The sequence below is a fragment of the Silene latifolia genome, chromosome 1 (assembly GCF_048544455.1).
Source record: "Silene latifolia isolate original U9 population chromosome 1, ASM4854445v1, whole genome shotgun sequence".
Classification (NCBI taxonomy): domain Eukaryota; kingdom Viridiplantae; phylum Streptophyta; class Magnoliopsida; order Caryophyllales; family Caryophyllaceae; genus Silene; species Silene latifolia.
Genome location: NC_133526.1, coordinates 51797829 through 51815653, shown reverse-complemented (window position 1 = coordinate 51815653; position 17825 = coordinate 51797829). Strand labels below are relative to the sequence as shown.

The following is a 17825-nucleotide window of genomic DNA, read 5'->3' as shown; positions in this document are numbered from 1 at the left end:
AGGTACATGTGTTGAGTAGTGGGCTTGGGAGCGGTCTACCTCATTATCGTCATTTGTTCTTATCTAGATTTTGACATTTAGACTCCATTCGATTTGGTTGTATTAATGGGATGATTTTGATATCCCTCACTTGTGATCACTTAACTCTACAACTTAACTATTTATGTTATCTAAATTACTTCTTTACTTGTTATTCGCACTACACTCTTGGGAAACCAAGGCTTATGATGCCTCCATATGTTGGGAATTTCCTAGAGGAAGGGTCCCGACCTATGGGGGTGTTACACAAAACCTTAGGCAGAGGGGCTGTAACAATCCCAATGCCAGAGCAGGAAAGAACTCAGGGAAACCATTTTACCAATATCCCTCTGATCAAAATCCTGATCAAGGACAAGCTTATGGTACTGCTCCAATGCCATTTATGGCATAGGTTGAACATATAATAGAAAATTATATGAGTGCCGGAAATCGCAAGAATCAAATAGTTCGACATGAGAAACCTTACCCAGAGTGGTTGGATAGACAATATATCCCCCGGGTTCTAAGATTCCCGATTTTACCCTATTTTAGAAATCTATAGGCAGATGAATGTCACTATTCTTACTCTAATCCCAAATAAGGAAAGGCCTGTTAATTGTTGACTTTCGGGCTCATTGCCTGTTGCAATGTAATTTACAAGTGCACCACCAAGGTGTTATGCAACAGGATTGTCGAGGTATTGCTATACTTGGTAAGAGAGAATCAAAGTACTTTTATAAAGGGAGGAAACATTGTAGACAATATTCTTATTTGGCAGGACTTGGTGAGATTATATAATAGGAGAACTTGTTCCCTAGATGTCTTATTAAAGTGGACCTTAAAAAAAGCTTATGAATTGATTGAATGGGAGCTTATTGAGAATATGTTGAGAGCTTCCAAGTTCCTTGATAAGATGATTACTTGGATGATGGAGCCTGTTTCAACTCCTTCTTACACCTTGGCCCTGAATGGAGGTACCTTTGGTTTTTGTATTTGTATGGGTAAGAGAGGGATAAGACATGAGCATCCTATGTCTCTCCTAATTTTCACTATTTATATGGAGTTCCTAACCAGAGTGATTGGTAGGGTGACTGATATGCATGTGTTTAGATATCTTCCCTAGTGTGAAGGGCTTAAGTTAAGTTATACTCCCTCCTATTCCCGATAACTGTCTTATTGTCCATTTCCATAACTGTCCCATTGTCCCTTTTTTGTAATGTTTTTTCTTACATAATAACTATACTACCCTTGTTACTTTTCATTATTTACAATTCAACCCACCCTTAACCCATCCTATTAGTACTTTTCATTGTCCATTTCCATCAATTCACTCACTTTCTTAATTCTTGTGTCATTTCAACAATAGGACAGTTATCAGGAATAGGAGGGAGTATGTGTTTTGCAAATGATTACTTATGTTTCTAGAGAGGACAAAGAATCTATTATAACGATTCTTAGAGCTTTTCTTACTTTTTCCTGTGCTTTTGGCTTAGAAATGAATAGCGATAAGTCTAAATTGTACGGAGTATTATAATGTGATGTACCATGCCGTGATTCAGGAGATTCAACAGTTTTGTGGAATTTCTCAAGGTAATTTCCCCTTTAGATATCCGGGGCTTCTAATTACCTATAAGAGAATGGCAGTGGGGGATTGTTTTAGACTTGTTGAAAAGCTTGTGGGTAGAATCAAAGGTTGGGGAGCTAAAAAGTTGAGTTATTATGGCATAATGGTTCTAATTCAGTCTCTTACTCAACTGCATACCTATTGGGCAAGGATTTTTGTTATCCCTATGACTATCATAAAGAGAATCATAAGTATTTGTAGGAACTTCCTATTGATAGGTGCTGAAGATTATGTTAGGGCCCCTCCTGCAGGTTGGGAATATGTCTGTCAGGATATTATCAATTGTAAGGTGTGGAATATTGCAATGATAGGCAAATTTACATGGTGGTTAACTTCTACGGCTAACCGTTTATAGATTAAGTGGGTGAATCACATTTATACAAAGGGTTAGGCTTGGTTTGATTATAAAATTCTCGTTTATTCGAGTTGGACTTGAAGAATGATTTGTACAGTGAAGGATAAAATGAAGTTTGGGTACTGCAGGGACAAGTGGTGTACTAATCGTGGTCAGTACATATCAATCGAGCGTTACAGATGGTTATGTGTTGATAGAAACAAGGTCAATTGGGGTCCCTTTGGTTTGAAATAGAGTTAATGTGCATAAACATTCATTCATGTGCTGGTTCATGGCAAGTTATTTGGCAAGGATATGACGGCCAGGTTTGGTGTATCTTCTGATGGCATGTGTGATATGTGCAATAGTTGTGAGGAAACAAATCAACATGTGTGTGTAGTACTCATTGGTTGGAGCATAATAGATATATTGATTGGTGTATGACTTGAAGATGTAAATCTTTGATGATGAAGTAAATTGTTTTTGAATTTTGATGTTGTGTCTACTGTAATCTATCATATCTGGATAAGGAGAAATCAGTGTTAGGCTCAGAAGAGTCTTGTGCATCCTAACATTCTCCTGCATCAGATTCAGAATGAAGTAAAAACAAGGTATCGAAGCAGGAGACAAATAAGGAAAACCAAGTAAAGAAGAATATATAACGAATTCACCTTTAAATTGAACATTTGATGAGGATGAAGATCAAAAAATGGAGAGATGAGTAAGACAATTTGAAGTAAATAAGGCAAATGGCAAAATAGTTATAAGCAACAAATATTATAGCCATATTTCAACCATTGGACCAAATATTCTATTTTTTTTTTTTTTTTTTTTTGGCTAGAATCACTAAATGGTACATTATTTTCTTATGAGTTACTTTTGTTTGTATTAGTAAGTTTAAAAAAAACTATATAAAGGAGTAAGTTCCAAAATCTTAAGTATTAAAGAGAGTAATTATCAATTTTCTTATTTTAATGGAAAGTTATATCATATAAATTCAGTTCAGATGTTATAAATTCAAATCAGAAAAGTTTATATCAAATATAAATTAATCCAGCTCCTATAATTTTAACTTAATTCAAATTCTATAAGTTAAGAAACATTCAGATCCTATAAATTTAGCTTAGGTCTAATAAGTTTAGTTTAAAAAAAAAAAATTAAAATTGAAATACATGCATACGAAATTTCATGTGAACTGGCAAACAAATAGCACAACCCTTCCACACTTTCCATGAACTATAATTTGAGTTTCTGATGGATAACCAAACATCCTCACTATAATAGCCGCCGCTATTACAGTGACCAGTCGTCCAGTTTACCACCACCGGCCATATTGGGCGACTGTTGATTAGGAGATACAATAATGTTCAGTTATTAAAATCCTCTGGGAGCTTCAATTAGCCACTTCACCTTAAATTTTCAATGGCAGTCATTCAATGTTTTATGATGACTGATTTTGAAAGAAGCGTTTGTCGAAAATATGCTTATGAAGACTGATGAATTTGGATTTCTATATATAATTCTGTCTACACCAAGGGAGAAGGATGAAGCTTCACACACTTGAGATTACAAGAGAATTTATTACTCAGCAAAGGTAGCGAGAATACAATGAGGGGAATTTATAGCAAAATTTTCTGTGCTGCTACGCTATCATCAATTGTCCATCTCCATTATACAATGATTTACACACAAAAAATCAGGATTCCAGGAAAGTTGTCATGGCTTCAATTGAGAAAGGGAAGGGGTAAGGCAAGCATACGAGAAGCCCAATGAGTAGTACCACCACCCCGAGAGCAACATATTTTGAGTCAGGTTCACTGATTTCCTCGGAAAGTGGAGCAATCGGCCTTCTCTGTAAGAAGAATATCAGAACCACCCAATAGAATGCTACGTCGCTGAACAAGGAAGACAGTCCCAGGAGCACAATAGAGGCACCTGTCAACCTAACTGACGCCTGTTTTCCAACATCACAAGAATGAATACCCATCAACAATTGTTCTGAAGTAAAAATTCTGAGTAAGAATGTTTATATTGGCAGCTTACCGAAAAAGGCTCACCATACATTAGTTTTGAATTAAGACTGAACAAGATAAAATGACTCACGGAAGTGGCTACGGTTCTTTCTATTATAAAGTTCTCAGTTCATTCAAATCCATATATATGTACTAATTTTTGTTGAAAATATTATTTTATAAAAGGTGTTTATTTATATCAAAGTTAATTATATAAGTGTTGTATTTTAATTTTTATTTTGTACACATTATATGGTCAAAGTTGTTTGTCCTCTAAAAAGCAAATGGGGAAATTTGGATGGAACTGCTATAATTCATGCAATTTCCGACATACTTTACACACATAACAAGAATGAGTACCCCGGACCTAGACTCACTCACAAGCAAGTCATCCACGTCGGGTCCAGTGGAGTTATTTGGAGGGTGATAGTGTGATACATTTCGGATCGCTTCATCTTCAGGTCGGTTTAGGCAAATCCGGCTTTAAGTCATTTCAAATATGAGTCACTTTGGGTCAGTTCGTATTTGGGATAAAGGTTATGGGGCTAGTCACACTGATTGATACTTTCAGGACACACGAGTGGTGTTTTTGATATTTCTCATATAGATGATTTCATTTGAGATCTCAAATAACTCATTTGGGTCATTTAAAATTATTTCGCGGCATTTTTTTAGGGACATTTTTTGGGTCGGGTAGTTTTGGTCTTTAGGGACATTAGGGTTGGGTCATTTTGGGCAGGTTCAATGTTTGGGTAAGATCTGGTCATAATCAACTTGCCCAATTTACGTCTGAATTGGGTCTCTGGGCAGGCTAATCCAACCCTCTTCCCCCAGGAATTGCATGATCCCTCGACTCCTTGACGTCTGGCCTTCTAGGGGAGAATGATGTCCTTTTAATTGGTAAACATATATAGTTATACCTTTCTTCCCCATATGGCAAATGAGATACGCCCACCATCAAGTTCTCCAGCAGGAATGCTATTGATGGCATTGATCAGAAGCCCAGCCCATGCCCATATCACAAGAGGGTTGAGTGAAATTGCTTGACCTTCCCTGAGAACATCTCCTAGAAGAAGCTTCGCTGCTCAGACAGGACAAAAGATAGAGTTGAGAGCAAGATAAATAAATATGTAGTTCTAGAATATCAAATCCACTTTCATCTTCTGAATGTGGAAGAGTAGAAAGATGCAACAAAGATTTTCATACCAATCCCCCCAGCTAGGAGAGACTCGTGGAAAACAGAAGCGTCAACAACAACACCAAGGCCGTCACTAGGTGGGAGAATGAATCCCAACAAGAAAAGTAAGAGACCCAAACTATAGCCTGCTAGAGGTCCAGCTGCAGCAACTTTCAAAAGGTCCTCTCGTTTAGGAACAATATTCACAATCCGTGTGATAGCACCAAAAGAGCCTATCTGCCCACAAAAGTAAACTTTAGACATACAATGTGCATGCAATCTCAGAAACCGTATTTGGAAAAAATTCTAAAAATTGGATCTGGTTATGGGGTAATTAGATCTGTTTTTGTTTTCAACGAGTCCTGAGAAATAAGGGCTTAGCTTGTATATGACAACCCACCACAAACTTAAGCAAATATGCTCATTTTCTGGCAGTGAGCCAGGAGGCAACCTGCAGCATATGGGATTCAAGCAGGCATATATTCTCTCCCCGTTCGTTTTCCAGTTTTCCTTTTAACATGTTCAATATAGAGTATTAGAGCGTATTTGTTATGAAAAATTACTAAATACTACCGGATGTGAAAGATCTGAAATTTATGTACTTGCTGGTTGACGTATTCTGTAAGTGATGGAGTTCGGCTACACACTTTTAACAGAGGTACCCCGTACCCCTCCCTCCCTCCCTTGGACGGGTATCCAAGGATAAAGAATTGAAGATTTTGCTATATGTAGACAGATTAAAGAAACAAAAACAACGAGCCTATTACTAAATGACAGTCAACTCAGTCGAGAGAGGAAGTCACTCCATGAACTGAGTGAGCAAACAATGACAACCCAGCTTGAGTAACATATACGTTTAGATTTCATATCTCACCTGCCAACTAGGGACGAGATAAGGCACGCCAAGCTGAACTCCACAGTCTTTTGCAACAATGTAGTGCCCAAGCTCATGCACCCCCAAAATTAAAGCAGTCACGAGTGCTCCAGGAACACCATCCTTGAGTAGGTCTAGCTTGTCAAAACTTGACCTGAGATACCAAATAAAATACAAAGTGCATCAATGGCAAAATACATTTGGCTGCAGCAAAGAAATATGAACCGACATTTTCTACAGGAATTAATGAACACATCCATGACGAGTTGATTAAGAAAAAAGTGCTACAATTACAACACTTTCATTTAATTATAGCCATTATGAGTCCAGCGCGGGAATCTGAATTATGCCATTATAAACGCATTCAGCTTTGGTAAAAGGTAGGAATGTAAGGTGACTGAGAGCAGATAAATTAACATACAACAAGTCTGACTGTAGCGCAGGAACATTTCGAAGAAGCAAAGTAAAGACAGTCACCAATCCAAAAGCCCCAGCGGCGAACCATTCTGGAACAGCTGCAGCATTTGACAAAAAATATAGATGTTAGAAGCACTCCATGTATCTAAAACGGACATTTGGAAGCACTGTCAAGGAATAAGGAGATGGATATGGCTACCCGTTGTTTCTGGTTGCAATGTTTTCCTGGGAACCACCACTGCCACAGGTTTATCATCTTCAGGGTTGATAAGTAGGAAAAGTTTATACTGATCCCCAAATTTATCCTGCACTAAAAAGGTAACTGTTGGACCATATAGATATATGATTAGTTTTGATAATGACAAATGTGTACTTTATATTATATATAATCTTGCTCGTAATCGTTTGTTTAGTCTTTAATAGATTGATTAAAGTTTACAATTTAAGCAAGTAATGTTATAGCAACCTTAGCTATAACATTGAAGATTTGTGAAGCATCGTTCAAGTAATGATATAGCGACTTAAGCTATAATATTGAAGATTCTTAAAGCGTTATAGTAACTATAACAAGTTTCAAGTATGATGATCACTCAAGCAAAAGGTTCGATCAAGTCTATAACAAGCTCAAGATGAAGAGCTTATGATCAAGTTAAAGAGATGATCCTACCACTAAAGATCTCCAGGAAGATTAGCTAGAATAGGACATCGTCTAATAACGGTATCTTAAGAAGTAATATTGGGAGGGTAAAGTTATAGCTATTTGATACGTGCAGAGGGGGGGGCAAAAATTTTAATAAAACTAACGGGAATCACGGATAAAATTAAACTAAATAATCCCGAAATAAATACGGCGATTAATAAAATTACGGGTTGACAAGTTGAAACAAGTATGCATAAAACATGGATGGACTCAATTAAGGAAAGGGAAATATGTGCAATCAAGACCCGAGACCAATGGGAACCGACTTGAAACCGTATGGAGGCAGCTGGTGTCGGCATCAAGAAAAGGGGAGAGGAATTCCAACTTAGTTTTTAGTATTTTCAAACTAGATTGAATAAGAGTTGAAAAATTGGTCTAGTTTGTGAGTTCTATGCTTCAATCATCCTAGAACTCACAAAATAGCATTAAATGCATTCTTGGAGGTCAAGGCATTTTGTCCTATGTAAGGACCAAGCCTCCCTCATTTGTAATCATCAAAAGTTTAAGAAAACCCCTTCTAGAGAGAGAGAAACTTGTTGTTTCAATCTTTTTAAAGATCGACGAGTTCGAGTCTTGCCTTAAACTAAGGACGTGCTCCAAAGTTTGAGTTGGATTACTTGACGCGTTTTCGAGTAATTCCCCCATTGTTATCGTTATAGGGCTAACGATAGCAAATATCCCATTGGTTCGATCTCTTCATAAGATATCGAAACAAATATCCCTTTTATTCTTGCACAAGAGAAAAACACAAAACAAACAAAAAAAAAGTCTTCCGCTTCGCCAAAAACGCATCAAGTGACACGATCTGGTCGGGTTGCACCTAGTGCATTCGGATCTCTCACCTCACTTGAATTCACAATTAAATCTTCCGCTCCGTATTCACATCAAGTGGTATCAGAGCTTCGGCTCTTGATTTCCCAAAAATCTAGACGGTCCTAGGCGTGTCAAAACCAAGTTGTTGGTTGAATTTCCGATTGCGATTGGGGTTCAAAGGTTAAACTTGAACAGGTCGTTCAAGGGTTAATCGGTTTTGATCACTCATCTTTAGAGAGTGTTCTAGACACACACACACACACACACACACACACACAAAATCACTGTTCACGCGGTAATGTTCATCAGCAAAAAAATAAAAAAAAATAAAAAAAAAAAAATAATTATCAACATGAACTTTGAAGATCCCAATTTTCTTAAGAGTCTCCAAAAGGCTTTGAAAAATTTGCAAGAATCCGATGCCAAATGGCGGCCTAGACGAGAACGAATCATCGACGAGTTCAAAGTAAGTGAATTACCCGAGTTCACAGGAGGCACGGATCCCGAGGCTTATCTCGATTGGGAGAGACAAATCGAACGAATGTTTGATTTCAAAGTTCTGGATGACGCGCGAAATGCTGCAAGTACGCTATTCGAAGATTTAGTGGAGGGGTTTCACTATGGTACGAGAGTTTGAAAGCAAGGCGTGCTCGCGCTGGAAAAGAGAGATTATCATCTTGGGATTCTCTTAAACGCAAATTGCGCAAGAAATATGTTCCAGCAACTTATAGGCTTACAACTTATCGTAAAATCGACAATCTCAACCAAGGGAGGCTTAGTGTCTCTGAAGACATCGATGAGTTTGAGAATCTCACTCTGATGAGAGAATTGGAAGAGAGTGAAGAATTAAAGATGGCTCGATTTCTTCGTGGATTAAATCGTAATATAGCCAACTCGGTTGAATTACAATCCTACGCTGATTTCGATGCTTTACGCAACTTGTGTCTAAAGGTTGAAGCACAAGGGAAAGCTAAATTGCAGACAATTTATGGTGAGAGTAGTCAGAATTGGAGGAACGAGGGAGGATCGAAAGGGAGTCCCACGAGTAGTGTTGGCGAACCCAAGTCGGCTCCCACCCCTAGTTCCAAGGCAAGAACGCCCGATTCTAAGGAAACAAGTCTCTCCAAAGTACGATGTTTAAAGTGTCAGGGGTTTGGGCACTATCAAAGCACCTGTCCAAATGAACAATTGATTACCTTGAGAGACGTTGTTGCTTGTCAGGATGAGTTGTTTGATGAGGAGGAACGATTGGGTGATGTGTTCAATTTCGAAGAAAGAGAAGAGGACCCGTACGACAGTGTTGGACACAACACGAATTTGCCAGTGTTAGAATTGGTGTCGTGTTGGTACAAGGAAAGAGACCCGTCGCATACTTTTCCGAGAAGCTGGGTAGTGCTAGACTCAACTATTCCACGTACGACAAAGAGTTCTATGCGATCGTGAAAGCTCTTAATCATTGGAGTCATTATCTCCATCCGAATCACTTCATACTACATTCGGATCATGAATCATTGAAGTACATTAACAGGCAGCGGAAGTTGAATCCGAGACATGCCAAATGGGTGGAGGTCCTACCAGGAGGCAATCACATTAATTTCGATTCTCAAGTTAAAGAACCGTATCAATCACCAATTGATAAATACATTGATGAGAAGCTACGTGGTGGGAACTCTAATTTCTTATTGAAGCCAATTTTCATTGAAACTCATGATGATCTTGTTGTTTCGAGCAACCATTATTTGGATTTTGGTAGAATTGTGCATGGAAGGTGGTGGGGAGGAAATCACAAGAAAGTAAGGCACAAGCACAGATGGCACCAAATGGTATTAATTTACAATACTCATTACAAATTCAAATCACTAGAGATGGATAAACATGAAGACTATATTGAAGATGATGAGTTGAAGAAGAGATCAACGGTGTGCGCAAATAGCTTCATGTGCGTAATCAAGTTGAATCTAACTTCAAGATTTGTTTTTGACCCCGGTGGCATCAAGTATTTCCAAGAATCGGGTCGATTTTTCTTGAAAAGGGGGAGTGTTGATACGTGTAGAGGGGGGCAAAAATTTTAATAAAACTAACGGGAATCACAGATAAAATTAAACTAAATAATCCCGAAATAAATACGGCGATTAATAAAATTACGGGTTGACAAGTTGAAATAAGTACGCATAAAACATGAATGGGCTCAATTAAGGAAAGGGAAATATGTGCAATCAAGACCCGAGACCAATGGGAACCGACTTGAAACCGTATGGAGGGAGCTGGTGGCGGCATCAAGAAAAGGGGAGAGGAATTCCAACTTAGTTTTTAGTATTTTCAAACTAGATTGAATAAGAGTTGAAAAATTGGTCTAGTTTGTGAGTTCTATGCTTCAATCATCCTAGAACTCACAAAATAGCATTAAATGCATTCTTGGAGGCCAAGGCATTTTGTCCTATATAAGGACCAAGCCTCCCTCATTTGTAATCATCAAAAGTTTAAGAAAACCCCTTCTAGAGAGAGAAACTTGTTAAACTTCTTGTTTCAATCTTTTTAAAGATTGACGAGTTCGAGTCTTGCCTTAAACTAAGGACGTGCTCCGAAGTTTGAGTTGGATTACTTGACGCGTTTTCGAGTAATTTCCCCATTATCGTTATAGGTCTAACGATAGCAAATATCCCATTGGTTCAATCTCTTCATAAGATATCGAAACAAATATCCCTTTTATTCTTGCACAAGAGAAAAACACAAAACAAACAAAAAAGTCTTCCGCTTCGCCAAAAACGCATCAAGTGACACGATCTGGTCGGGTTGCACCTAGTGCATTCGGATCTCTCACCTCACATGAATTCACAATTAAATCTTCCGCTCCGTATTCACATCACTATTTCACCTAAAACTTTACTTACCAACCTTAAGGTTATAGCCATGTCTACTATAACTTTGGGTTGCATTTTAAAGGCACGATTTTAATAATTTTTAAAATCAATTTTCAAAAGATAAAATTCTTCAAATATGTTTCGAAATTATGTGTGTATATGATAGAGATGAAATACGGTTTGCTTAGAATGAATAATTTACGTTATCCTATTGGTTAGTAAAACGACTTATGAGTCGTCATGCTACCTAGGGTTTGCTAAATTATCTAAACCTAACCCTAATCTACTCCTTGATATTTTGACCTAGGGTTTCGGCTAAGATGGGTTTATGAGCCGTGTGGATGCCGAGTTAACTCCCTATGCAAGTAAATATTATTAGGTCAAATCCATAATATATTGCTATAAGATATTTTCATCTCTTATCAATTATATTAGATTTAGTTTATTTACTTAATCAAAATATTTAGTAGATTAAATTAAGATGAGATAAGATTTGTTTCTTATGAGACAAACTACCATGCCTCACGACACACTTAGGGTTTCGACCAAAACCTTAGTTTCTCTCTTCTACTATATATACACATGATGTTCATTGATCCAAATAAGCTTTTCGAAATATAAAAATTCCTTGCAAACAATTTGAGTTTAAATTCTAATCGAGTATTTTATTTGTTTTGCATTTGAAAATCTTTTACGAAAAGTCGTGCTTTTTAATTTGCGTATTAATTCTTAAGGTTACGTTATAAGATAATAGTACTTCATATTGTTTCTACTCGTTCAATTGTGTGAACACCTAGAAGAACAATCAAGTGCTTTCTTAGTAGCTTAAGATAGTCAAAATCGAATATCTAGTGATATTCAAATTGAGTTATAGCTAGAGTTAGTTATACGAGTGGGTTGATAATTTTGTAATCCGGAGAAAGGTACTAAAATTATTAATCGAGAATAGTGGACGTAGGCTTCAACGTATGAAGCTGAACCACTTCAAATATCGTGTGTCCTTGCAATTTTCTTTATTGTTCATTTCATTACGTTTATTAATTGTTTAGTTAATTAGTTAAAGTTTAATCAATAAACTTTAAGTAATTAATTATTTAGATATAAAATAAAAAGTGGGCATAAGTTTTTAAATACTCAATTCACCCCCTCAAGTATTTCGACTTGGATAGACTCTTCAGTAACTCTACGTAACAAGTGATGTACTTTTTACACACAGTAGAGTTTGAGACGGAACATACCTGCATCCTCTTTGATATTTTTTCATAACTTTTAGATGGTACCCCACGCAGATTTCCTTTAAATAATACTCCGCCCTGAAAAGGAATTCAGAAACCACAAAGACAATATCTGTGTAAATTAAATTGCTCTGAGATCAAATAATAAGAACTCCTTATTAAAGTGTATTCCATTCTATTGGCAAGCGTTTGAAATGATAAACAGACTAAATTTTTATCATCTAATAAGCATAAATCGTGCCTCTCGATTATTTTTTTGTAGTTAAGATTAAATTATAATGAGCTAATAGAAGACTGTTCTTGACTAAACCCTATAATTCTATAAATCACCCGAACTAAAATGGATCTAACCACCAGAGAGAGATATTAACCTAATAAATACCAAGAATAATATAGCCTAATTTAGCTTGACCCAACGTGAGAGTAGTCCATGTAGCCTAAATTTAAAGTCCGAAATCACAGTTTTTTAATGGATTTGACTACGAAACTGTAACCAATAAGGTATGATATCTAGAACCGTTCTAAATGTTTATCACATGTCAAATTTAAAAGTTATAAAAAGTGAAATTGATGAATTTTTACGAAGGAAAATCATACAACACAACAATGATGAATAGTTTCAAGTTTCAACACAAGAAAAAGAAGAGGAACAAAAAAACAAGGACACTGGTAATGCAGGTCACGTATAACTACTAGTTAAGTAATCAGGTATATTTCTTAACCCGTCTCCTTAAATCAGTTTAATAAATAACTAAATTATTGTAACAACTAACAATAACTTATTGTGTTAATATAATTATATGCTATCCCTTCTTAAATTACTGTTTATATGTCATATTAGTTTGGTAATGTACATGATAAATAGTTGACCTTATTATTGTTACATGTTAGGTGTAATTTTAATTTGTTGTCATTCTAATGAACATTTTTCCGTTTATATCACTCAAGACATATAGGAGGGGGCTACATTATTTCACCACGTGTACCCGGAAAATGACGTAGCCTTGGGAAACTATGGTTTCCATTATGTAAGCGGAAAACCAAGGGGAGTCGGACTCGGTTACATTATGAACTTGTGCTAACTTGAGGGCTATGAGAAATACATTCAACATATGATTGGTTAATCTGGATTCCATCACATTTTACACATTTTGAGGTACCAGTGTACCACTAATAGGGAAGGGCAGGACTCAGGAGTGAGAAAACTTGCCACGCCAAAAAAAAAAAAAACACCCTCCCCACGCAATACAAGGTCACTCAGCTTAAGACTACTACTCCTGGCCAAACACGCCAAATACGCCAAACTGTGGAGCGCTTAGCGCATGAGCTTCTGACAAAAGTGTATTTTGATGGTATGGGAAGCATTATCAATCCTTCTTAAGAACAACAAAACCTCAAACCGAGTATTTTCCATGACAGATTCATCATACCGGCCAACGTTCTTGAGATATATAGTACTTGGAAGTCAAATCGACTGAATCAGGGTCTCAGCGCAACCAAAAGATTTGACGTTGTATGCTAAAATTATTTAGATTATATACGAGTAGGTAAAAGGATGGTAATGAATTGCTGGTGGATAACAGCCAACCATCTTTGTTTAGAGTGAAAGATCAATTTATGGATAAAATAATAGTAAGTTACAAACCAACGCCAATTGTAATCATAAAAATAATTACACCTTATCCAAGGAAAAAAAAAATGAACCATCCTACCTCAATACCAAATTAGAACTACTTATAAGACTTAAATCACAGTCATAATATATAATGATGATTAAATTATTGACTAGAGCAGAAATATGAGGAAAGGGGGATATAGAAGCTCCTTTGTGAGAGACGTAATTGGGAATAATATACAAGCTTCAGTTCTGATAACTTGCCTCATATGGTTCTTGTCCTGTAATGAAGAAAGTGTCAAAGCCAAACACTTGATCTCTGAGTATGTCAATTGTCTCCTTCGGAATCCTATCTGCTTCATCCAGTTGTCGTGGCTGTTAAGAGCACAAGAGTGATCACTTTTACAAGAATAGCAGAGTGGTAGGTATTAGGAAAAGAATCAAAATAGCAGGGCTGAAAAACTGGAAGTGGTACTGAATAAATGTACCTTCAGACCTGGTAAAGGTGAGCCACTGGCAACTTCCAAAACATCTCCATCCTGTCACCATGAAACATTGCCATCTAAGGTCAAATAACTAGAAGGCTGAATGGGGAAGGCATGCATTTTAAGTTCACAAAATAAATGATACTTGATAGTTCAATGATAATTGTGTCCGTATAAGAAACAGCAGCAGATGTTTCCCCAAATTATCAGCAATTAGCGATAAGCTAATCCTTGCACTGACACTGAAAAATCAAAATCCAAATAATTTGTGATTTGAAGTTGACAATAGTAGTTTTCCTCATTAAATCATCATAGTCCCTTCAGCTCCTACTACTGACGATCACACTTGCATAGTAGAATGAGAGTCCTTAAGACCAATATTTCAAGATAAGAATATTTGAACTACTGAGAATTGTCTTCTCCTAAGACAATTCATTTCATAAACGCTTTTTACAGTGGAGTAAAAAATTAGACATCTTTAGTATGTCACACTCTATCACGAGGGACAAGGATGGGAGCTGATTTGCAACAATGCAACATACGAATATACAACAAAAAATTCTCTTGATGACAACAACATTACCCCCGTGCCTCAACGGCTCTTGAAAATTGCGAGCTGTTTTATCTTGATGAATAACTAAATAAAACAGATAATAGGATCCAAAGGACTCAAAACATATTGCCTTGAACATGTCCCTCTGATACTGGCCATCTCCATCCCCAAAGTCAAAAACAATCATAATCTCAAAGTTTGTTGCTTTTACGAAACAAGCTATGTGATTAGAAGTTAGAACACAAATAAGCATATTGATATATTTATGAAGGTAGTCTCATAGTCTAGTGAGACAGTATTTCAAAAAAAAAAAATACATCTATATAAATCCATATCTTAGTACTGACATAAACTTAAAGAGTGTCGTCTTAGAGACCGTGTAAAGGCAAATGGTGGGAACAAACAAGAAATAGAAGAAATAGTATTTTACTATTTTGCAATACACCAATATCTTTCTTTCTTATTAGAAATACCTCCTAACCCAACAAGATGAACTACTTCTCCCATGAGTCACGGACATAGAATATCTACATGGTTCTACATGAAGATTCCCATGATTTCACACTACTTTTTTTATTTACAAGAAAATAAATTCACCTACTTAACATGAATTTTGTCGATTTGGAAATAAAATTCATACAGATAAATTGTAAACCTGAAAAACATGTTGCATGAGAAAAAAAAATTGAAGTTAGAAGTTATAGATGGGAGATATTGTGATTTGTGCATATGTGACTAATAAAAGCGAACAGGACCGGGTGGAATTGTGCAAATGTAACTAACAAAGTACCTGAATTTTCATTTCATTGTTTCCCATGGCGTTATCTGAATTCAGAACTTCAGTAGACGGCTGCTCCATTTCCTAATGAGTAATACATTAAATCATCTAAATTGAATTTAGATACGTGGATGAGAAGGCATCTCAATACTAACGTGATTACCAGCAAATTACTAATCATTACCTCAGGTAGCTCTGAATTGTTGGGTGTATTAGAGTCGATCAAGCTTGTGCTCTCCAAGTTCGCATGCTCATCCTTTTTCTGAAAACCCGAGAAAAGAAAATTAGGGCGCCAGATTCAACCTAAAATAGCATTAAGATCCATTTAACAAAAAGAAACTAGAGAAGGGAAAATTTCTGAGGACTTTAGCAACCCTTTATAATGCATATAGGGTGAAAGTCTATTTAAAATATGCATCTTATCTTTTGTTAAGCATAAGTCGCATTGTGATTTCCATTTACAACAAATACTCAAGCCACTCAACGAACAATGTAAATGTATCTCAAACATACAATCAATATCCTTACATTTTGGTGACCTTTTGGTTGAGCAATTCAAACTCAATGTCACCCTATCTATGAAAAGTGATGATAGATCTTAAAGCTTAAGTCAAGTAAAGTTCTCCGTGAGCATATTGAGCTCAATTCACTCTATTAATGAAAGCCTCTATTGGAGTCCTCAATGAGCATGACTAAGTCTACTTTGAGCTTAAGAAGTCAAGCACACTCGATCATCAACCGCAACTCCATCTACATTCTCATTTTTCAATATGAACTACGTCCACTTTGAACTCAAATTTCACTGGTTGTGGATTGTAAACACCATTCAAGCCATCAATGAGCATAATTGAGCTTACTCTAAACTCAAGCTCACGTGGTCATCTATTGTAAACTCTTATAGAAGTTCTAAATAACTATAGTCAAGTCTATATTCGAACAAAGCTCACTTGGTCAATTGGAGTAACTAAACTCCACTCAAGTTCCCATAAGCATAACTCAATCTATTTACCAAGGCTTATTCGGCCATCAATTGTAAATCCCATTTAAATGATAAATGAGCATCGTTGATTCTATTTGACCTGAAGCTTACTCAATCATCAAATGAAAGTCGAAACTATATTCACACAAAGATCAAATGGAACTTCATTCCACTTTTCAAAGAACAAAATTGATTCTAGGCTTAATGGAAGTTCGTTCAAATTTCTACTATCAATCACAATTGAGCTTTACTTTGATCCCAAGCCCATAACTTGGAAGCCCGGTTTTCCAATGAAAAATAATTAAGACTACTTTAAGTGAGTATAATTAAACCTAGTTTGATCTCAAATTTGCTTGACTGCTGAAAACCCGACTCAATTAGCCAGTTTTTAAACAGCACACTCTAACGAGTACAGGAACTACAGAAACTACTTAACTAAAAGGCCGAAACTCTAAACAATACAAACAGTATCAACAACATTAGCATTAATCCAAACATAATTTGGAGTTGGCTGACATGAATTATCATTTGAAACCGTCAAGGACAAATAAAAGTGGCTAACATCAAACAGTAAAAACAATTATACCTCATCATCGTTGGCATCAGTTTGAGTATCATCAGTTTCACTTACTCTACATACGAAGTCCACATTTCTGCTACTCCCTAACCTACACCAACAATTCAACCAAAAATAAAAGCTGATTAAAAAAAGGAGTCAAAAATTGAAACAGAAAGATGAAAGGAAAACAAGGAACCTGGAAACAGCAAGCAAACGAAAGCGGCAATGGCGAAAGTTGCCGCGAAAGTTAAAAGAAAAGGAGGATGCAATTAACGGCTGAGGGTGAATGGCGGAGCATGAGGAACAGTGTGAGACAGGCGAAGAATTGCAACGAGCTGCTAATGGAATACTCATATTGTTAGCTTGAAGTTGAAAGTTTGCGCTGAGAATGATTATGATTATGTTTGTTTCATCGCCATTGAAATGCAGTTGATACGAACTTGTGTGAAGTCTGGGGGGGGGGGGTCTGGAGATATTTTGAGGCATACAAGTATGAAATTCCGAGGGTGGGTTGGCTTCTCAAAATCTTATCTTGAATGTCGTTTGTTTGTTACTTTGGGAGTTTTTTATGTGACATGTCCCGCCTACAATGAGCCGCGTTTCATAGTTAGTTTGATTGCCAACTAGTATAGATCCGCGCTACAACGCGGTATATATATATATATATATATATATATATAGAAATTGCATCAGTGGTCAGGTGATCTTGGGTGAGTAAAGATTTTAATCTCATCATCCATTAGATCTACTCCTAATCAACGGCTGAGATTGAATTGTAGATCAAGTATATA

The 17825-nt window shown here is 36.5% G+C and overlaps 1 protein-coding gene across 2 annotated transcripts; it reads right to left on the bottom strand.

Moving 5' to 3' along the window:
- Positions 1 to 3457: 3457 nt before the first annotated feature.
- Positions 3458 to 17609, bottom strand: LOC141605433 (putative zinc metalloprotease EGY2, chloroplastic). Of its 2 annotated transcripts, none has more exons than XM_074424207.1 (13): positions 17231 to 17609; positions 17062 to 17143; positions 15681 to 15758; positions 15509 to 15580; positions 14169 to 14219; positions 13945 to 14055; positions 12069 to 12143; positions 6656 to 6761; positions 6461 to 6554; positions 6040 to 6193; positions 5195 to 5402; positions 4909 to 5069; positions 3458 to 3930 (listed from the first exon to the last, which is right to left on the bottom strand). In XM_074424207.1, the coding sequence occupies exons 1-13, from the start codon at positions 17518 to 17520 to the stop codon at positions 3673 to 3675; spliced, it is 1740 nt and encodes a 579-aa protein (XP_074280308.1). In that variant the 5' UTR covers positions 17521 to 17609; the 3' UTR covers positions 3458 to 3672. The 2 variants fall into 2 exon arrangements, with proteins under 2 accessions (XP_074280308.1, XP_074280300.1); XM_074424199.1 differs by having other exon boundaries at positions 15509 to 15568; positions 17231 to 17601.
- Positions 17610 to 17825: the final 216 nt, after the last annotated feature.